The following is a 23645-nucleotide window of genomic DNA, read 5'->3' as shown; positions in this document are numbered from 1 at the left end:
AGAAGCCAGATGTGGAGGTCCTGGGCGTGGTTACACGTGGTCTGCGGTTGTGAGGCCGGTTGGACGTACTGCCAAATTCTCTAAAAAGAATTTGTAGGTGGCTTATGGTAGAGAGATTTTCATTAAAGTCTCTGGCAACAGCTCTGGTGGACATTCCTGCAGTCAGCATGCGAATTTCACGCTCCCTCAAAACTTGAGACATCTGTGGCATTGTGTTGTATGACAAAACTGCACATTTTAGAGTTGCCTTTTATTGCCCTCAATACAAGGTGCACCTGTGTAATGATCATACTGTTTAATCAGCTTTTTGATATGGTACACCTATCAGGTGATAGGATTATCTTGGTTTAGGAGAAAAGCTCACCAACAGGATGTAAACAAATTTGTGCCAAAATTTGAGAGAAATAAGCTTTTTGTGTATATGGAACATTTCTGGGATGTTTTATTTCAGCTCATGAAACATGGGACCAACACTTTACATATTGCGTTTATATTTTAGTGCAGTGCAGTATATTTTATACTAAATATAATTTGACTAATTTGAGTCTCACATTACTGTGGGCTAATGGTCAAGACAGAGACACTGACCAAAGATAAGACCCACGATAGTTCATCTATGTCATTAAGCAAGGAGGTGGGCAAACCCAAGCACGAGCAAGCGAGATCTTATTGGCGCATTGTATTTAGCATGTACAGTTGAAGTCGGAAGTTTACATACACTTAGGTTGGAGTCATTAAAACTCGTTTTTCAACCACTTCACAAATTTCTTGTTAACAAACTATAGTTTTGGCAAGTCGGTTAGGACATCTACTTTGTGCATGACACAAATAATTTTTCCAACAATTGTTTACAGACAGATTATTTCATTTATAATTCACTGTATCACAATTCCAGTGGGTCAGAAGTTTACATACAATAAGTTGACTGTGCCTTTAAACAGCTTGGAAAATTCCAGAAAATGGTGTTAGAAGCTTCTGATAGGCTAATTGACATAATTTGAGTCAATTGGAGGTGTACCTGTGGATGTATTTCAAGGCCTACCTTCAAATTCAGTGCCTCTATGCTTGACATCATGGGAAAATCAAAAGAAATCAGCCAAGACCTCAGAAAATAAATTGTAGACCTCCACAAGTCTGGTTCATCCTTGGGAGCAATTTCCAAATGCCTGAAGGTACGACGTCCGCTCAGCAAGGAAGAAGCCACTGCTCCAAAACCGCCATAAAAAGCCAGACTACGGTTTGCAACTGCACATGGGGACAAAGATTGTATTTTTTGGAGAAATGTCCTCTGGTCTGATGAAACAAAAATAAAACTTTTTGGCCATAGTGATCGTCGTTATGTTTGGAGGAACAAGGGGGAGGCTTGCAAGCCGAAGAACACCATCCCAACCGTGAAGCACGGGGGTGGCGGCATCATGTTTTGGGGGTGCTTTGCTGCAGGAGGGACTAGTGCACTTCACAAAATAGATGGCATCATGAGGGAGGAAAATTATGTGGATATATTGAAGCAACATCTCAAGACATCAGTCAGGAAGTTAAAGCTTGGTTGAAAATGGGTCTTCCAAATGGACAATGACAAGCATACTTCCAAAGTTGTGGCAAAATGGCTTAAGGACAACAAAGTCAAGGTATTGGAGTGGCCATCACAAAGCTCTGACCTCAATCCTATAGAAAATGTGTGGGCAGAACTGAAAAAGCATGTGCGAGAAAGGAGGCCTACAAACCTGACTCAGTTACACCAGCTCTGTCAGGAGGAATGGGCCATAATTCACCCAACTTACTATGGGAAGCTTGTGGAAGGCTACCCGAAATGTTTGACCCAAGTTAAACAATTTAAAGGCAATGCTACCAAATACTAATTGAGTTTATGTTAACTTCTGACCCACTGGGAATGTGATGAAAGAAATTAAAGCTGAAATAAATCATTATCTCTACTATAATTCTGACATTTCACATTATTAAAATAAAGTGGTGATCCTTACTGACCTAAGACAGGGAATTTTTAATAGGATTAAATTCAGGAATTATGAAAAACTGAGTTTAAATGTATTTGGCTAAGGTGTATGTAAACTTCCGACTTCAACTGTATTTGTATATTTCTGTTAGGGAACATCTACTCAATTCGACCTTGCTCTCCTAAACAACGCAATTTTTCATAACAGATTGTAGTTTTGGTAACCAAAAAATGTATTGAGATCAGATGTTTCATTGATGAGAAAATTAGAAGAATGTCGGCCCAATTTCACCTAGTTCCATCCTCTCCCACTACCGGCGACTGGACTTCCTCTCACTACCATATTTGGTAGAAAACATTCTGAATGGATGCTTAAATTGCCCGTGACGTGTCTGGGTTACCCCTTCTGTCTGTGGACTGACCTTGCAGTAGCATGTGGACGTTATCAATGTCCAAGGGGATGACTCCATCGTCCAGAGGGGCTTCCTCTGGGTTTAGCCCTGACGCCATATCTCCTGAAAGGGGAACCGATCACCAGGTGAGTCCTGGCAGCATACTGGTGCTCTGTGGAGATAGCAAGGCACACAGGACAATAAAGAATCTGAAATATATTTTCTGTATTTTCACACTTTCATTAATCACACCTACATCAACATAGTGGGCTCCGAGGAGAGTACTGTGTACACATACTGTATACCAGCAGTACATTTAAATAGACATGGTGTCACCACTGTGAAAACTCCTAAGTCCCAAGAATATACAGTAGCAACAGCAGGTCAAATAAATAAGTTTAATACAATATGAGTTGCAGCAAGCTGAACAACAATCCACATCTGAGCAGAAAGATTACAAAACATTCACCAATATACAGGTACATACTTACATAGCTTAAGTACACAAAAAACATATACACATAGGATCAACAGTGAAAACACGTACCTGGCTATAAAAGTTTGTCCAAAAGAAAGAGCAACAGCCTATATAAGCTACAGTGACGTGCACTGATATCATTAATCATGAATCATGGATCTGGTCATTCAGAACGGTGTTCTGGTAAAAAAAAATTATATTCCTCCATTTCAACACCTGTCCCCTGCTCGTAGGACCTCCCCCTTCCATGTACACAGTCCACTATGCTCCACTTGGCCTATTGGAGGACTAGGTGGTGCCATCTATTGCTTACACCTTTCCAGTCCTGTCAGATGTGTGAACATCAAAGAGGTAAGGGGAACTACCCTAACCTCTCTGGCTGAATTTGCCCTTTTTTTCTTAGGGGAGTTAACGTCTCATACAGGGGAGCTGAGCTGGCGCCCCTGTAATTTGCACCCTGATGCTGGACCTCAAATGGAAGCCGATTTGTGCAAAAATTCAGCTATAGAAACGACCACAACAAATCTTGAAAACTGATTGCATCTAATAACAGATGACCATATCGAACCGTGAATGTAATTTAAAGCTCCAAGGTGGTCATTTGCTATTTGATGTGTTAAGTTTGCTTATGCAAACGTAACAATGAAACATGGTGATGACCCAAAATTGCCCACCCTGGAAGCTTGTGTTTCAGACATAAGGACGTGGAAGTGGATGGCGGACAATTTTTTTACTTTTAAACTCGGACAAAACAGAGATGCTAGTTCTAGGTCCCAAGAAACAAAAGATATCTGCTGTTGGATCTGACATGAATCTCGTTGGTTGTAAAGTCGTCTCAAATAAAACTGTGAAGGAACTCAGCGTTACTCTGGACCCTGATCTCTCTTTTGACAAACATATACAAAAATATTTCAGATGCTTTTTTTTCAATTACGATCTTGTCTCAACTCCCTAACAGGCTCTGGAGAGGCAAAGGTGGAGTCATACGACCTCCGAAACATGACCCCCATACCCCGCTCCTTAACCCGGAAGCCAGCAACACCAATGTGTTGGAGGAAACATTGTTCAACAGGCGACCAGGGTCAGCAATACAAGACTCTATTATTATGGTGGGAGATAATAATACGGTTTTAAATACCTCAATGGACCGTAAAGGAAATCACACTACAAACTATCACCCTCATGCACTTAAGGAAATCCCGAATGTCACTGATATTGGAACTAGTGAATGGAGGCTTAAATATCCTGACCTAGTGAGATTTACATGGCAGAGACTCAATCAAGCTTGTCATCTTGACTACTTTCTTATGTCATTCTTGCTGGCACCAAAAGTAAAAAGAAGTGTTGATAAGGGACATAATGCAGTTAGATCATCAAATAATTGGCAAATACATTGCTCTTACAGAATTTCCACATGGGCGAAGATAATGGAAATGTAATCGAAGCCAATTGGATGATAACTAGGACAGAATAATTTATAACTGACTTTTTCCAACATAACATACAGTACAGTGGTTCCTCCTTTAAAAGTTGTGTCATACTACAGCACACCTTGCGGGCTGCTGCAGCATTCTATGGCATGTTGTTTAATTGTCAGCCATTTTTTTACGTTAATGGAAGTTAGTGCACCAGAGGACATCTTTGAGAAGCTTTTGATAGTCTCCCATGTTGGCATTGCTAGAGAATTTAAAACCTTTTTTTGTAATAACATAGTACATGGGATTGATTTTAAGAAATGTGGCTTAATAAATTTGATTAATATTATGGTGTTTCTATTCTGAGAAAAATGGAAAACTAAACCCTCAGGGTTTCCCTTAGGATGGAATGAAAAATATGGCGCTGTACAACGTGAGCATTTCACTGTAAGCATTTAACTGTAAGGTCTACGGCTGTTGTATTCGGCGCACATGACAAATAAACTTTGATTTGGTGGTCAGGAGTAGGCTACAGTATAAGAGGATTGGAAGATTCTATATTGTTTGCCTTCATTAGACAACTTTGTTCCAATATTTCTGTAAATCAGTGATATTTATTCCCATAGTAATTCGTTATGGATCTTTAACTAAATCCCCATCTGCATTTTGAAAGAGTATTTTCATCATTATTTTATTAATGAAAGCATAAAGATGCTGATGAAGAAATACAGTACTGTACAGTACATGCTTTTACATTTGGATAATAAAGCATTTTGAAGATATAAGCCACCTGCATTTGTTTATTAGGCTACTGTGCAGTCTGACAAGTAAACATAGCCTACAATACATACTGTAGTAAGCATGGGAAAGTGATTAATTCCTGACATAAGGGAGAGAATGTGGGCAAGTGGGAGACCGGGGTTCAATTTCCTGACGGGGAGGAAGGAGTAGGCTGCCCTTGTAAATAAGAATTTGTTCTTAACTGATTCCATATGTGTTATTTCATAGTTGTGGTGTCTTCACTATTATTCTACTATGTAGAAAATAGAAAAAATAAAGAAAAATCCTGGAATGAGTAGGTGTGTCCAAAAATTTTACTGGTACTTGCTTAATTAATTTGCTTAATATTACGGTGTTCTATTCCAAGAAAAATGAAAAATCCTCTGTGTTTCCGTTAGGATGGAATGGAAAATATGGCGCTGTACAACGTGACTGTTGGCAGTACAGTACTTAGCTAAAGAATCCTGTGTCGTGCAGGCAGGGCACACGGGAGACCGGGGTTCAAGTCCTCGATGGGGAGGAAGGAGTAGGATGTCCTTGTAAATAAGAATTTGTTCTTAACTGACTTGCCTAGTAAAATAAAGGTTACACTAAAAGCATAACATTTTTGCACCCTACTTTTCTAAGTCTAGTCTAACCAATACCCTAACGGAGATTCAGTGAAGAAAAAAACATCTCATTCATTTATCAAGGCCAGTCCCCATGCTTGTCTCAGAGCAGTGCGAAACGATGCTGAAATCTTATTGCTTCAAAAATCTTATTGCTTCAAATCCTATTAATTCTAACTTCAATATGCTTTTTAAATAAATAAGACCTACACCACTTTTAACAGCACATTACTCATTACCTATGGTAGTCCTACAGTATATCAAAACATATTTTTTTCAATGACGTGACTCTCCGACAATTACATTTAGAGGATTGGAGGACTCTATTATCTAAGGGGCATTTTCCGTGAGATATTCTCAGATATTCTCACAGATACTAAGGGGCTTTTATGTAATTCTTATTTAATTAATAATAATAATAATCGCTTTGTTGAAAAAGTAACGATATTTTGGAGATTTTCTTTTCATTTAACCTAGAGTTAGTGAAAAAAAGGCAATTCTCACTAATTTGTAAATAAAGCCAGTTTGTTATTTAGAATTATTTATTTCTGGAGAAACCTAACTTGATTATTTAACAGACATCACTTTTATTCAGTCAACACATATATCTTAAGAATATCATGGAATAAAATATTACATTTTTGGTTCTCCATGCTTGTCTCAGAACAGCACGGAACGGTGCTGAAATAGATGTCCACAGCGGGAAGGCTATATATAATGATATATTTCATTTTTAAAAAACCATAGTGAGCGATTGTAATCTTAATAAATGCCTAAATAATATTTATAAAGGCCAAAATATAGCCCTGCTAATAGCCATAATGTTCTGTAGTTTCTACCCAATGATTTGTCCGACAAACAAAGACCTTCGTGTCCTGCAGGCCCAGGCATGGATCAAAGCTGGCAAGACATTCAATGACGTCATCTTCACAGACGAAGCAACCGTGGCCCTTGAGCTATTTGCTCAAAATTGCTACAGAAAAAAAGGAAGAAGATCAAGCAAACCGAGTCCCAAGCATCTGCTCAAACTCCATGTGTGGGGGCCAATTTCTCGCCAGGGCCCCGGCCCATATTTGATTTTTGATGGTAAGTTTGGCTATTACCTTTTTCAGGTATCATGGCTCAAGATTTCTTTGAGGAAGAAATCATCAAGAGATATGCTGGACCCTATGTCAGAGAGGTGTTTCTGGGACCACATCATCTCTTTCAAGGTAGGATTATAGCAATATTTTGTTATGTTTAGGCCTATTTACATGTATATTTCTATTATTGTAGCTAATCTTGGCTGTTAGGCAAAATGCATTTTTTTCTTCTCCAAATGCAGACAATGACCCAAAACATACTGCCGCCCGGGTTCACATTGCAAATGAGGGCATAAACTGGGTCAAGACTCCAGCAGAGTAAGTAGACCTTTATATAGTAAAATAAAGGTTAAATAAAAATAAATAAAAGACCTACAACACCTACGGTAGGCCTACAGCATATCAAAAAAATATTTTTTTAATCTCTACATGCAGGTCTCCTGATTTAAACCCGATCTAACTTGTTTGGCATCAACTAAAAACAATCATTCGTAACTCTACCAAGCCGACAAGCAAAGATGAACTGGTCAAGGTCATCAAGATGTTTTGGCTAGAGAAATTGACGATACAACAATGCAACAAATACACTGATCATCTCAGCAAGGTTTTACCTGTGGTCGTGGAGCTGGGTCGAAGTGGACAAAAATGTAGTTAAAAAAAACATCCGCATTTGAATGTCTTTTTTATCATTATTTTGTTCACGAAAGCATTAGATGTTGTTGAAGAAATACTGTACAGCTGTTTTGAGTTAGAAATGTAACACTTTAGAGTACTTAAGCATCGAATACATTGCAAGTTGAGGGATTTTCACAACAGTAGCCGGGCTATAAAAAGTCTATTGTCGTGCTAATAGGAGATGGGCTACACCTGCTACAGTACTACAGTACAGTACACTTGCGAAAAACAAGTGTTTGAAAACCTGTTTTCAAAATGCCTCCAAAATGTCCATCAATACTGTAAATAAAAACAGCATCTTGTTTACATTCTTTATTGTAACCACAATGTCACACTCTTCCACGCGTCATTCTCTGTCTGAGTGGCTCGTGGGCGTGCTGGTAGGATATGGGCAGCACCTTGGGTGTGCGTCAATAATTCAGCATAGCAAGTTTGTATGAAGGTCTGGTTATTCACAGGCAAAGAGTAATATGCTCTAAACCGCTCTGGTGACAAACTTTGCTGCCCTGGTGTCAATCGTCCACATGGCTGGGAGAACCTACTCGGATGAATGCAGATGAAGTTAAAATATGCATAGGAAGTGCAGTGTACTGTTTTCTTTCTGTATATATGAATTACAAATCATCCTTACTTAAATCATGTTTCTAGTCTATTGCATAGTTACAATGGGTAATCATTGATGTCCCAGGAGCAGGAGTGGTAAACACTGTTGAAGTGTATAATTGTAATACATACATGCAGACACAGCATCATTCAAAGAATGGAGTTTGATACACCTGGTATTGGATATGACTGAAAAAAAAACGTCCTAAATAGCGATTCAGACCCTTTACTCAGTACTTCGTTGAAGCACCTTTGGCAGCTTGGGGAGCGTCGCTGCAGAGCATTTTTCTGGGATCTGGCTGGGCCACTCAAGGACATTCAGAAACTTGTCCCGAAGCCACTCCTGCGTTGTCTTGGCTGTGTGGTAAGGGTTGTTGTCCTGTTGGAAGGTGAACCTTAGCACCTATCTGAGGTCTTGAGCGCTCTGGAGCAGGTTTTCATCAAGGATCTCTCTCTGTACTTTGCTCTGTTCATCTTTCCCCCGATCCTGACTAGTCTCCAAGTCCCTGCCGCTGAAAAACATCCCCACAGCATGATGCTGCCACCACCGTGCTTCACCGTAGGGATGGTGCCAAGTTTCCTCCAGACGTAACGCTTGGCATTCAGGCCTGAGAGTCCTTTAGGTGCCTTTTGGCAAACTCCAAGCAGGCTATCATGTGCCTTTTACTGAAGAGTTGCTTCTGTCTGGCCACTACCATAAAGGCTTGATTGGTAGAGTGCTGCAGAGATGGTTGTCCTTCTGGAAGGTTCTCCCACCTCCACAGAGGAACTCTGGAGCTCTGTCAGAGTGACCATCGGGTTCTTGGTCACCTCCCTGCCCAAGGCCCTTCTCCCACGAATGCTCAGTTTGGCCAGGCGGCCAGCTCTAGGAAGTGGTTCCAAACTTCTTCCATTTAAGAATGATGAAGGCCACTGTGTTCTTGGGGACATTCAATGCTGCAGACATTTTTTGGTACCCTTCCCCAGATCTGTGCCTCGACACAATCCTGTTTCGGAGTTCTCCAGACAATCCCTTCAACCTCATGGCTTGGTTTTTGCTCTGACATGCACTTTCAGAGGTGGGGCCTTATGTAAACGGATGTGCGCCTTTCAAAATCATGTCCAATCAATTGAATTTACCACAGGTGACTCCAATCACCTGTGAGATTAATGGAAACAGGATGCACCTGAGCTCAATTTCGAGTCTGATTGTATACTTATGTAAAGGTATTTACATTAGTATACAATCTAACTACAATATTAAAGCTACAATCTATCTGCAATATTAAAGCTGATATACCCCCTAAAAATAATACAAAAAATAAAAAAGATTAGACTACTGCAATGCTCTACTCTGTGGCTACATGGATAAGGCAAAATTAAACTAGTGCAAAACATGGCTGCTAGAATCTTGACTAGATCCAAACATTTGATCATATTACTCCAGTGCTAACATCTCTACACTAGGGTTGAATTCAAGGTTTTACTGTTAACCTACAAAGCATTACTTGGACTTGCTCCTACTTATCTCTCCAATTTGGTCCTGCTGTACATACCTACACATAAGCTATAGTCACAAGACGCAGGCATCCTTATTGTTCCTAGAATTTCTAAGCAAAAAGGACTAGGCAGGGTTTTCTCCTTTCGAGCTCCATTTTTATGGAATGCCGATCCATTTGAGAGAGGCATACTCGGTCTCAACCTTTAAGTCTTTACAGAAGACTAATCTCTTCAATAGGTCCTTTGATTGAGTGAAGTCTAGCCCTCGGTTGCAAACGTCAACGGCAAGGCACTGGAGTGACAAACCACCCTTGCTGTCTCTATCTGGCAGGCTCCCCTTTCTCCAGTAGGATTCTCTGCCTCTGACCCTATTACGGGGGCCGAGTCACTGGCTTACTCGCGCTCTCCCATGCTGTCCCTAGAAGGGTGCATCATGTCATGTCATGTCAGGCTTTTTTTGCTATACTTGACTTCAGTGGGTTGAGTCACTGACGTGATCTTCCTGTCTGGTTTTGCAACCCCTCGGGCTCGTGTGGTGGGGGAGACCTTCATGGGCTATACTCAGCCTTGTCTCAGGGTAGTAAGTTAGTGGTCTGTTGATATCCCTTTGGTGGTGTGGGGGCTGTGCTTTGGCAAAGTGGGTGGGGTTATATCCTGCCTGGTTGGCTGGTAACTTTGGACAGGGCCACAGTGTCCCCTGACCCCCCCCCCACTGTCTCAGTCGTCAGTATCTATGCTGCAATAGTCTATGTGCTGGGCGGGGCTACGTAGGTTCAGTATGTCCTATCTGGTGTAATTCTCCTGTCTTATCTGGTGTCCTGTGTGATCTTAGGTGTGCTCCCTCTAATTATCTTCTCTCTCTCTCTCTGTCCCCCCTCTCCTGGTCATCTATGAACATTTGAACATGTATTTTTATCATCTCCACCCGGCTCAGCCAGAAGACCACTGGCCACCCCTCTGAACATGGTTCCTCTCTAGGTTTCTTCCTAGGTTCCTGCCATTCTAAGGAGTTTTTCCTAGCCACTTTGCTTTTTATATATTTTTTGATTGATTCATTGATTATGCCTATCCAATGAGATATACAGTAGGCATGAGTACAGGTATAAACTCATATATACACACAATTGCCTAGGGGAGTATAGGGGCTAGGGGGTGAATTGGGACTGGCCATGAGTCCCTGAAGGTGGAACAGACAAGTGTATTACCCTAGTTTTACCTCCCATCCCCCAGCACGTTGGAAGGAACCTCCTTATAGAGTTTGAGGAGTATTAGAGCTCATAGTAAATCTGGATTGGATTACTGTAGTAGAATGTATGTAAATGTGAAATGCCCAGAATATGGGGCACAACATAGGGTTTGAGCAACTGTTTAAAGACCGGACACAATTTTTCACAAAGGCTTAGTGCATTCTATACCAGAGGATCCAACAACGAGAGGGTTTGTGCAGCAATCCAAAGACTTGTGTAAGGAGTGTTGAGTGCATGTACATACTGATTATGCAAAAATATAAGCAGCTTTTCACATGGACAAAAATACAAGTCCCTGCATACAAACCTCTAGGTCAAAAGCACATAGTTAAATTCATACATTTGTTCTTATGAAAATTACATACACAAATACAGTGCAAGATTTTTTCAAATGTTTCTTACACCGTGGAAACTGTTTGTTTACCAGTTGGAGTTTCTAAAACTTTTCTAAATGTCTAATTATTATTACATATAATCCACTGTGTGCATATAGGCATGTATGCATCCTAAAGGAAAAACTTGCACAACGCTATAAATGGAGTGATAAAAGACTCTCAGAAACAAACAGTGAGAAATGGGGAGTAATATTAAATGACATATGCACAAATAAAAAAGTGTGGTTCATAAAATAAAATAACACGTTTCAGTCATGTGGCCATAATCAACGTCAGTTTACACAATGACATGCGCTACAAGCTACATAAACATACAACTACTACACCCACAACGGGTGCTCACTGCTCAATCACAGATCCGAGCGAGTAGGTGACATACAGAGTTACCCACATGCAGTGACATATTGGCCTGTTGGAATGTGTGCCCTTGTGGTGTGTGGTGCCAGTGTTTTCTTGTGTCTCTATGGTGAGGAGAAAAAGTTGTATGGTCAGCTGCCTGCCTGTCAATGTGACTGGAATCAGGTAGCCTTGCAGGCAGCTGTCCTATTCATGGGCTTTGAACACGCACACAAACAGACACACACATACACACACAAACATTGATTTGTCAGGCTAACATCAGAAGTGGAAAAACTGTCTCTGCCCAATGGTCTGATCCTGTGAAGCATGTCAGGGCACACACCCACAAACACACACGCACACACAGCGATGTGCCAGGAACCTGTGGTGGCGCCCAGAAATAGGACATAATATGGTTGATCTCCAGCCGAGCTCCTGCTCCACTCTGCATGCAGGCCGAGGGTACCTTTTATCAATGGCAGATAGAGGTCTATCGTTTATGCTGATCTACTTATTTTATTAGGACATGACAAAGTGACAACCAGGGGTGCATCCCAATGCACTAGTTCCCTACTTCCCACAAATCTATAAACATTGGCTTGTTGGGGGCATGGGCTATTGAGTTTCCACCACATTTTTTATACCAGTCATTTCCTTGTAGCAGTCATGTCCTCCTACTAAGTCAAAAACATACTGCCAGGTGACAGAATCCGAACTAGTGATCCAGATGTCCGAGTGGCAGCCCTTTGAGTATTTAGCACTGCAGCCCACACGCCTCTGTAGCCTCTCTGTAAATCTCACAAGCCCTTGTTAAGCAATAATATATCAAACAGTGGAGGCTCCTCAGAGGAAGAGGAGGGCCCACCTCAGTGAAAATAAAAAATAGTGAAACATTTAAAAAGTTAACCTTTTTAGATAAACTACACTAAATATATTCATGTCACCAAATCATTTATTGAAACACACTGTTTTTCAATGAAGGCCTACAGTAGCCTCAACCGCGCTCTGTATGGTACGTAGCACCATGGTTTCCATCCTCCTCTGGGCACATTGACTTCAATACAAAACCTAGGAGTCTCTTGTTTCTCACCCATTTCTACAGACTGAATCTAGTACAGAAAGCTACAGCTAGCCAACACTGCAGTGCATAAAATGTGGTGAGTAGTTGACTCAAAGAGAGAGAAAGACAATAGTTGAAAAGTTTTGAACAAATTAATTTCTTCATAAATGAAGGAGAAGCAAGAGAGAGAGCTAGCTATATTTAGTATTTTTTTCACTTCCACTTACTTAGCTAGCAAATGCAGCTAGCTAGTTTAGCCTACTCAAACACCTATGTTACCTAGCTTGCTCGCTATCCATTACTGGAACTCTCCCAAGTCAAGGTCACGGGGCCCGCCGGTGTAACTGCTAAACTGCTTGCTAACTTTACACTGTACTGCATGACTGTAGCGGGCTTACTAACGCGTTAGTTCTAGTAGCAATGTTGACATGACGTTAGCTAATATTGTGACAATGATGTAGGCTGGGTGTAGCGGTTAGCAGTTATGATATGAAGGTTTGACTTGGAAAAGTTTTTTCTCCTGGTGTCGTAGGGTAAAGACCAAGACGCAGCGGGAAAATATATACTCATCTTCTTTTTATGTGGTGAAGAAGGGAAACACAATAAACGTATACAAAACACAAACGAACTGGACAGTCTTGTCAAGCACACAGCTAAACAAGCACAATCTCCCACAAACTAACAGGTGAAAACAGGCGACCTAAGTATGACTCTCAATCAGCAACAACGATGTACAGCTGTTCCTGATTGAGAGCCACACCAGGCCAACACAGAAATACAACACTAGACCAGCCCCCTAGAAATACAATACAAGAACATACCCAACAACCCGGAACACCTAAATCATACACCCCATCTTACATAAATACATATCTAATAAACCCCAAACCACTTAAATCAAATACCCTTTCTACATAGATACACCACTAAACCCAGAAACACTCTACACAAAATAACCCTCTATATAAACACATAACCAAAAACATGTACAACAAATACCCTCTGCCACGTCCTGACCAAACTACAATAACAAATAGGCCCTTTACTGGTCAGGACGTGACACCTGGTCACAGACAGCTGATGTGTTGTGCACTGAAGTCCACAAGCAAAGGGAAAAGCTGAGAGAAGGAGAGCGCGTAGATGCGAGAAAGTATTATCCAACGATAACGCTAATGCTGTTTGTATATGGCTGCTATGAATGACTGAAAATGAACTGTTTGCATGTGATCAGGGACTGTATTCATTCCACCAATTCTGTTGAAAAACTTTTCTTAAACGGAACGAAACGGGGATAGACATACCTGAATTTGTCCAATAGAAACTCTAGTTTGCAACCGTTGGACTAATGATTACACCCTAGATCAGCTAGCTGCAGGAAGATTGAAACATTCAAAACCGCTTTGCACAATGTCTGTCAACTTGATTACTCAAATTTCTCTCGACATGTGCATCTTTATTGTAAACTTCCATTCATAGGCTAGGTTGTAGCAACCTCATGATGGGTATAGGGAAAATGTAGTAGCCTGAACCTATCAATGTTACATTGAGCTGGGTGAATGGAATATGAAGGACAGTTATCCAATATTCTGCTCATTAAAAAAAATTAAACAGCACCATCAGTAATATAAAAACATCCAGCATGTTTTTTTGCAGCATGGGGTCTAGCACAGGGTTCATGTTTACGGAGAGATGCACGTATGTGACATGGCACATCCCACTGGGCACAGACATCAATTCAACGTCTAGTCCACGTTGGTTCAACATAATTGAATTGAAATGACGTGGAAACAATGTTGATTCAACCAGTGTGTGCCTAGTGGGATGGCACAGGCAAAGCTTGCCTCTTTCAAACGCACTGTTCCTCGTCAATGTGCCACTGGCTCAGATGATGGGGGAGTGTGCTATTATTATTGGTAGTGTAATATGATCATTTTACCCCAGTGGTTTAGTTTTACACATTATTTTATGAACAGTGCACACACCTTGGGTTTGCGTGATTTAATATGCCCATAAAACATACATGATATTTATATTGGTGGTCACTAAACATGTATCACTACCTGGCACAATTCCATTTACCCAGTGAGGAGTTGTATGCCTGCACTGCACCTACTGCGTTCTTTATCCTGTCCGGTGCACTGAGTGGGGCAAATGCAAATGTAAAATACTTTTACAATACACATGGTCTGCTAGATTTAGCTTGCCCCATTAAATGGAACCAATGGAATATTCAGAAAAGTGCCATCTCTGTCCACCCTTTATCCCAGTGAAACTAGAAGAAATGCACCTCCAGTATTTGAACGTTTTTTTATTGTATGTGACCCTACTGATTGCTGCAACCCTGCATCAGTGCTTCAACACACACAATCATAATAGGCAAAGGTCAGGATTCAGGAACACTGTTTATTCCACCTACTGGGTCGAGCAGCTAATATCACAGCAAGACCAGACTGCTCCAGGGACAAGTTTCAACCCTGTTCTCTCTTAGACCTGATAGGTGTGGTGGATTAGGCAAGCTGTAAAATAATGACTGTATGAGTCACCATAACCGCACGCAGACACACACACATACACACACACACACACACACACACACAAGCAACGCAGGCATGCAGAAACAAATCTATTGGATGGGATCATTCGTTACAAAGATGTGATGGGCTTTAGCAACAACAAAAAATCTTCTGAGTGCCTGTGATATTTGGTTTTAAAACTGCCCATGCAAAACAGGCTAAGATAGCTTTGGTATCCATACAAGTTTGGGAAAGACAGCTTAGAGGAAAAAAAGTATCAAAATAAAGTAATAACAAAATAGTAATAATAGCACTGTGGGGAATTGAGAGGGGAATTGTGGAGTAAAATAAGGCCTAATTCTTTTATTGTTTTTAACTGAGAAATTAGCAAGTGGTGAAACTTTTGTGCGACACTGATTTTGTTTTCTCTTTACTTTTCCTCCCATTGCACTCGACAGTACAATCCTGGGTGGGTCTTGGGGAAAGATTTCATTCTACATGAGTCACCAGTGCACACACGAACACGCACTCTCTCTATATCTCGCGCACACGCTTTAAGACAAACAAAATATATCCACCAATGCACTGAAACATGCTTTGTAATGTAAACAAATGGTTACTGTCTGTCCATGTGTTACACACAGTAGGGTTGTCTAACGAAAAGAGTGCCTTTTGCATCTCTTTTATATTTTAAGTAGACATTGTGCACAAACATTCCATTTTAAAAGTCTGTTATATTAAATGAAGTGACAACATGGAAAATGAGATTTAATTCAGCATTTTGACACCTCCCTCCCTGCATCCTGTCACACCCTGATCTGTTTCACCTGTATTGTGCTTGTCTCAACCACCCACGAGGTTTCTCCTATTTTCCCCATTATCCCCTGGACGTCAGAGAGCTGGAAGAGCACTCTATTGGCAGAGTCACCCACACTACTTTTCCCATTAACCTGAGAGTGTCAGGCAATCACAGTGAGTCTATGCAGTTCCTGCTCATTGAATCCCTTCATGCACCTGTGGTTTTGGGGTTTCCATGGCTCCAAAGGCACAATCCTCTGATCGACTGGGCTACTAGTTCTCTACCATGGGTTGGAGCCCGTTCTGCCACGCGCATTATCAGAAGTCGGCGCAGCCTGCCCCGGGACGTCTTCCTGCGGGCTTGGGAGAAGTCTCAGATCGCTATTCCCGCGGAGTGCCAGGAACTCCAGGAGGTTTTCAATTAGGCCCGCACTACATCTCTCCCTCCGCATCGACCCTACAACCGCGCTATCGACCTTCTCCCGGGAACTACATCTTCTCGGGGGCGGCTTTAATCCCTGTCGGGTCTGGAGACCAAGACCATGGACAGGTACATAGACGACTCTCTTGCTGCAGGGAGTGTTCGTCCATCTGCCTCGCCGTGCATCGACTACCTGGGCCTTAATGACATCACAGTTAAAAACCGTTACCCTCTACCACTCATCTCCTTGGCTTTCAAGCCTCTCCAGGGGGCGACGATCTCAAAGTTGGACCTTCGGAACGCCTACCATCTGGTTCGGATACAGGAAGGAGACGAATGGAAGACAGCTTTTAACACGGCTAGCGGGCACGATGAGTACCTTGTTATGCCATTCAGACTGACCAATGCTCCCGCAGTGTTCCAGGCCCTGGTCAACGATGTGCTACGTGATATGTTGAACCGGTTCGTGTTTGTCTACCTTGACGACATCCTCGTTTTTTCCCGGTCAGCTCAAGAACACGTCTTCCACATCCGACAGGTCCTTCAGCGTTTCCTGGAGAACCAGCTTTTTGTTAAAGCAGAAAAATGTGAATTCCATCGCTCAACCATCTCTTTCCTAAGGTACGTCATTGCTGCTGGAAATATTCAGATGGACTCTGACAAGGTGAGAGCGGTGGTGGATTGGCCTCAACCCATATCCAGAGTGCAGCTATTTCTACCACCGCTTCATCTGGGGTAACAGCACCCTGGCTTCCCTCCTCTCAATACTCACCTCTCCCAAGGTTCTGTTCATGTAGTCTCCAGCAGCTGACTGGGCGTTCTCGGACCTCAAGCATCGGTTCACTACAGCTCCCATCTTAGTCCTTCCGGACCCATCCCGTCAGGTCATGGTGGAGGTCAACGCCTCCTGTCCCACCGTTCTGCCCAGGACCAAAATCTGCATCCATGCACTTTCCTTTCCCATTGTCTTAACCCCACTGACAACAACGTGGGAAATAGAGAACTACTCGTGGTCAAGATGGCATTGGAGGAGTGGAGGCACTGGTTAGAAAGGGTAGTAAATCCATTCATAGTGTGGACTGACCACAAGAATCTGGAATATCTCCGCACCGCCAAGCGCCTCAACTCTAGGCAAGCTCGATGGGCCCTGCTTTTCACTCGGTTCAACTTTACCATCTCCTATGAAGCCGGATGCGAACCAGGTCCGTGAGGCGCAGATATTTGTCCCGGACTCCCAGGTCTTGGAATGTGCTCATTCCTCCAGACTTGCCTGCCATCCTGGCTCCAGTCAGACCCTGGCATTTGCACGACAACATTTTTGGTGGCCCACCATGGTTCCTGAAGTCTCCCCGTTCGTCGCCGCCTACACTGTGTGTGCTCAGAATAAGACTCTGCGGCAAGCTCAGGCTGGCCTCCTTCAACCACTCCCTGTTCCTCACTGCCCCTGGTCTCATATATCCCTGGACTTCGTCACTGGTCTCCCTCCATCAGATGGCAACACCAATATCCTTACGGTAGTGGATAGGTTTTCCAAAGCCGCCCATTTCATTCCTCTTCCCAAGTTACCCTCAGCCAAGGAGACGGCTCAGCTCATGGTGCAGCACATCTTCCGAATTCATGGACTTCCGGTGGACATGGTTTCGATCACAGTCCTCAGTTCTCATCCCGGTTCTGGAAGGTGTTCTGCACTCTCATTATCCTACCAAAGGGACATTAAGATCTGTAACATCTTATGTTTCACCAAGTCGTGGCTGAACGAAGACACAGATAATATAGAGCTGGAGGGATTTTCAATGCACCAGCACACGGCAGAACAGTGAAGCTACGTCTGGTAAGACGAGGGGTGGGGGTGTGTGTCTTTTTGTCAATAACAGCTTGTGCGCAATGTCTACTATTAAAGAAGTCTCGAGGTATTGCTCGCCTGAGGTGGAAAACCTTATCATAAGCTGTAGACCACACTATCTACCAAGAGAGCTCTCATCTATATTATTTGTAGCCGTCTATTTACCACCAAAGACCGATGATGGCACTAAGACCGCAGTCAACCAACTCTATAAGGCCATAAGCAAACAAGAAAATGCTCACTCAGAAGCGGCGCTCCTAGTGGCTGGGGACATTAATGCGGGAAAACTTAAATCATTGAAAAAAAGAATTGACCAGCATGCCACATGTACAACCAGAGGGGAAAAATATCTAGACCACCTTTACTCCACACACAGAGATGCATACAAAGCTCTCCCCCACCCTACATTTGGCAAAACTGACCATTATTCTATCCTCCTGATTCCTGCTTACAAGCAAAAACTAAAGCAGGAAGTACCAATGACTCACTCAATATGGAAGTGGTCAGATGACACGGATGCTATGCTACAGGACTGTTTTGCTAGCACAGACCGGAATATGTTCCGGGATTCATCCAATGGCATTGAGGAACATACCATCTCAGTCATCGGCTTCATCAATAAGTGCATCGACGACATCGTCCCCACAGTGACCGTACGCACATATCCCAACCAGAAGCCATGGATTACAGGCAACATCAGCATTGAGCTTAAAGGATACAGCTGCCAGTTTCAAGGAGCGGGACACTAATCCAGACGCCTATAAGAAATCCAGCTGTGCCCTCAGATGAACCATCAAATATCAAAGCGTCAATACAGGATTAAGATTGAATCCTACACCGGCTCCGATGCTCGTCGGATGTGGCAGGGTTTGAAAACTATTAAGGAATACAAAGGGAAACCCAGACGTGAGCTGCCCAGTGACGTGAGCCTACCAGGTGAGCTAAATACCTTTTATGCTCGCTTTGAGGCAAGCAATACTGAAGCATGCACGAGAGCACCAGCTGTTCTGGATGACTGTGAGATAACGCTCTCGGTAGCCGATGTGAGCTAGACCATTAAACAGGTCAACATTGTCACGCCCTGACCAGGTGAACTCGGGTATTTTGGGTCAGGGTGTGTCATGTTGGGTATTTTTCCTGGGTTTGTTTTCTATGTTAGCGTTAGAGCCTTGTGTTTGCTCTATGGGGTTTATTTCTATGTTGGGTTCTGTCGATTCCCAATCAGAGACAGCTGTCGCTAGTTGTCTCTGATTGGGATCACATTTAAGTTCCTCTTTTCCCCACGCTGTTTGTGGGGTGTTGTCTCTTTGATTTTGAGCAGCTAACGTATCGGCATTTTCTTGATTTTGTGTACGTGTTTATTTCAGTGTAAAAGAATAAACATGTGTTCGCTCCCAGCTGCGTTTTGGTCCGCTTCCTCGTCACCCGATGACGATCGTTACAGAACACCCCACCGAACCAGGACCAAGCAGCGGGAGGAAAAGGAGCGCGAGAGATGGGCTCGCGAGGGTAAGGAGTTCTGGACCTGGGAGGAGATCATGTCGGGGAAAGGACCCTGGCGAAAGGATTCGCAGGTCGAGGAGGTAATGCCAGCCGGTGGACGGAGTCGCAGGCGGCGGTCGAGGAGGCCCGGAAGACACCCCCAAGAAAAAAATTTGGGGGGGCTAATGGGGTGGTCCGGAAGGGCAGAGGAAGAGCCCAGACCACTGCTCTCGTGGGGGATGACGGCGAAGGAGGAGACGGAGATGAGGCGGTTGATTGAGGACCTGCTGAGGGAAGATCTGGAGGAGGAGCCATGGTATGCGGAGTTGCGCGCTGTGTCGCCAGTGCGCCCGCACAGCCCGGTGCGTCCGTTGGACATGCCCAGCACATGCCGTGCTAGGATGGGCATCCAGCCAGGACGAGTAGCTAAACCGGCTCCACGCTTCAGTTCACCAGTGCGTGTTCACAGTCCTGTCTGGCCCGTTCCTGTTCCCTGCACCAAGCCCACGGTGCGTGTCCACAGTCCTGCCCGGCCCGTTCCTGCTCCCCGCACCAAGCCATGGGAAGCGGAGTTGCGCGCTGTGTCGCCAGTGCGCCCGCACAGCCCGGTGCGTCCGGTGGACATGCCCAGCACATGCCGTGCTAGGATGGGCATCCAGCCAGGACGAGTGGCTAAACCGGCTCCACGCTTCAGTTCACCAGTGCGTGTTCACAGTCCTGTCTGGCCCGTCCCTGCTCCCCGCACCAAGTCAGTGGTGCGTGTCCCCAGTCCGGCCCGGCCCGTCCCTGCTCCCCGCACCAAGTCAGTGGTGCGTGTCCACAGTCCTGTCCGGCCCGTCCCGGCTCCCCGCACCAAGCCCACGGTGCGTGTCCCCAGTCCGGCCCGGCCCGTCCCTGCTCCCCGCACCAAGTCAGCGGTGCGTGTCCCCAGTCCGGCCCGGCCTGTTCCTGCTCCCCGCACCAAGCCAGTGGTGCGTGTTCCCAGTCCGGCCCGACCCGTCCCTGCTCCCCGCACCAAGTCAGTGGTGCGTGTCCCCAGTCCGGCCCGGCCCGTTCCTGCTCCCCGCACCAGGCCAGTGGTGCGTGTTCCCAATCCGGCCCGTCCCTGCTCCCCGCACCAAGTCAGCGGTGCGTGTCCCCAGTCCGGCCCGGCCCGTTCCTGCTCCCCGCACCAAGCCAGTGGTGCGTGTTCCCAGTCCGGCCCGGCCCGTCCCTGCTCCCCGCACCAGGTCAGTGCTGCGTGTCCCCAGTCCTGTCCGGCCCGTTCCTGTTCCCCGCACCAAGCCCACGGTGCGTGTCCACAGTCCTGTCCGGCCCGTCCCTGCTCCCTGCACCAAGCCCACGGTGCGTGTCCACAGTCCTGTCTGGCACGTCCATGCTCCCCGCACCAAGTCAGTGGTGCGTGTCCCCAGTCCGGCCCGGCCCGTTCCTGCTCCCCGCACCAAACCAGTGGTGCGTGTTCCCAGTCCGGCCCGGCCCGTTCCTGCTGCCCGCACCAAGCCAGTGGGGCGTGTTCCCAGTCCGGCACGGCCTGTGTCCGGTCCACCGGTGCCCAATCCTGTTCCGGTCGACGGCTCCGCTCCAGAGCCTGAGCATGCCGCTCCACAGTGGTCCAGTCCGGGCCAGAGGGGTAGGGCTAAGGTGGAGGCGGGGGAAAGAACACGCCCGGGGCCAGAGCCTCCACCGAGGGTGAGGCGCCCACCCGGGTTCCCCCCCCTAATAGACTTAAGTTTGGTGTGCAGGGAGTACGCACCGTTGGGGGGGGGTACTGTCACGCCCTGACCAGGTGAACTCGGGTATTTTGGGTCAGGGTGTGTCATGTTGGGTATTTTTCCTGGGTTTGTTTTCTATGTTAGCGTTAGAGCCTTGTGTTTGCTCTATGGGGTTTATTTCTATGTTGGGTTCTGTCGATTCCCAATCAGAGACAGCTGTCGCTAGTTGTCTCTGATTGGGATCACATTTAAGTTCCTCTTTTCCCCACGCTGTTTGTGGGGTGTTGTCTCTTTGATTTTGAGCAGCTAACGTATCGGCATTTTCTTGATTTTGTGTACGTGTTTATTTCAGTGTAAAAGAATAAACATGTGTTCGCTCCCAGCTGCGTTTTGGTCCGCTTCCTCGTCACCCGACGACGATCGTTACAAACATTCACAAAGCTGCGGGGCCAGATGGATTACCAGGACGTGTACTCAAAGCATGCGTGGACCAACTGGCAAGTGTCTTCACTGATATTTTCAACCTCTCCCTGACTGAGTCTGTAATACCTACATGTTTCAAGCAGACCACCATAGTCCCTGTGCCCAAGGAAGCAAAGGTAACCTGCCTAAGTAATTACCGCCCCGTAGCACTCACGTCGGTAGCCATAAAGTGCTTTGAAAGGCTGGTCATGGCTCACATCAACAGCATCCTCCCAGACACCCTAGACCCACTCCAATTTCCATACCACCCCAACAGATCCACAGATGACGCAATCTCAATCGCACTCCACACTGCCCTTTCCCACCTGGACAAAAGGAACACTTATATGAGAATGCTATTCTTTGACTACAGCTCAGCGTTCAACACCATAGTACCCCAGAAGCTCATCACAAAGCTAAGGGCCCTGGGACTAAACACCTCCGTCTGCAACTGGATCCTGGACTTCCTTTTGGACCGCCCTCAGGTGGCAAGGGTAGGCAACAACACGTCAGCCAAGCTGATCCTCAACACAGGGGCCCCTCAGGGGTGTGTACTTAGTCCCCTCCTGTACCCTCTGTTCACCCACAACTGTGTGGCCAAACACAACTCCAAAACCATCATTAAGTTTGCTGACGACACAACAGTGGTAGGCCTGATCACCGACAACGATGAGACAGCCTATAGGGAGGAGCTCAGAGACCTGGCAGTGTGGTGCCAGGACAACAACTTCTCCCTCAATGTGAGCAAGACAAAGGAACTGATCGTGGACTTCAGGAAAAGGCAGGTCCCCATTAACATCAACAGGGCTGTAGTGGAGCGGGTTGAGAATCAAGTTCCTTCGTGTCCACATCACCAACGATCTATCATGGTCCTTACACACCAAGACAGTCGTGAAGAGGGCACGACAAAACCTTTATCCCCTCAGGAGACTGAAAAGATTTGGCATGGTTCCCCAGATCCTCAAAAAGTTCTACAGCTATATAATAGGCGGTGTCAGAGGAAAGCCCATAAAATTGTCAGAGACTCCAGTCACCCAAGTCATACACTGTTTTCTCTGCTACCACCGGGCAAGCAATACTGGAGCTTCAAGTCTAGGACCAAAAGGCTCCTTAACAGCTTCTACCCCCAAGCCATAAGACCGCGGAACAATTAATCAAATGGCCACCGGACTATTACATTGACCCCCCCACCTCCCCTCCCCTCCATTTGTTTTGTACACTGCTGCTACTTGCTGTTTATTATCTATGCATAGTCACTTCACCCCTACCTACATGTACAAATTATCTCAACCTGTACCCCCCGCACACTGACTCGGTACCGGTACCCCCTGTATATTGCCATGTTATTGTGTTAGTTTTTATTATTTTTTACTTTAGTTTATTTGGTAAATATTTTCTTAACTCTTCTTGAACTGCACTATTGGTTAAGGGCTTGTAAGTAAACATTTCACTTTAAGGTCTACACTTATTGTTTTCGGCGCATGTGATAAAGTTGGATTTGATTTATGATTAAACCTCTGTCTCACAGCCCTTTGTCTCCTGTTTCCATATTTCTTTCAAAATAAACATTGAACATTAATAGTCAAATCATAGTGTAAAAGCAGGTGTGCTGGCTTTACTCTTTTTAGCCATTTTCTGTTGTTTTGTGGATGAAGAACAGCGCAAAACACCAGTCTCAACGTCAACAGTGAAGAGGCGACTCCGGGATGCTGGCCTTCTAGGCAGAGGTCCTCTGTCCAGTGTCAGTGTTCTTTTGCCCATCTCAATCTTTTATTTTTTTGGCCAGTCTGAGATATGGCTTTTTCTTTGCAACTCTGCCTAGAAGGCCAGCATCCCAGAGTCGCCTCTCCACTGTTGACGTTGAGACTGGTGTTTTGCGTGTACTATTTAATGAAGCTGCCAGTTGA

At 44.8% G+C, this 23645-nt stretch overlaps 1 protein-coding gene and 1 pseudogene across 8 annotated transcripts in view; one reads left to right on the top strand and one right to left on the bottom strand.

Moving 5' to 3' along the window:
- syne2a (spectrin repeat containing, nuclear envelope 2a) overlaps window positions 1-23645 on the bottom strand; it is a 250928-nt gene that overhangs the window by 225287 nt on the left and 1996 nt on the right. For all 8 annotated transcript variants that reach the window (XM_014145109.2, XM_014145105.2, XM_014145104.2 and 5 more), the window contains exon 2: window positions 2377-2518. In XM_014145109.2, the coding sequence (XP_014000584.2) occupies window positions 2377-2464 (88 nt within the window). In that variant the 5' untranslated portion in view covers window positions 2465-2518. The remainder of the gene's footprint in view (window positions 1-2376; window positions 2519-23645) is intronic.
- On the top strand, window positions 6470-7624 carry LOC123727310 (uncharacterized; annotated as a pseudogene).

This window comes from Salmo salar, chromosome ssa15, assembly GCF_905237065.1.
Source record: "Salmo salar chromosome ssa15, Ssal_v3.1, whole genome shotgun sequence".
NCBI classification, from domain to species: Eukaryota; Metazoa; Chordata; class Actinopteri; order Salmoniformes; family Salmonidae; genus Salmo; species Salmo salar.
Note: the sequence above shows the minus strand (reverse complement) of the source record. Positions and strands in the feature narration are given on the sequence as shown.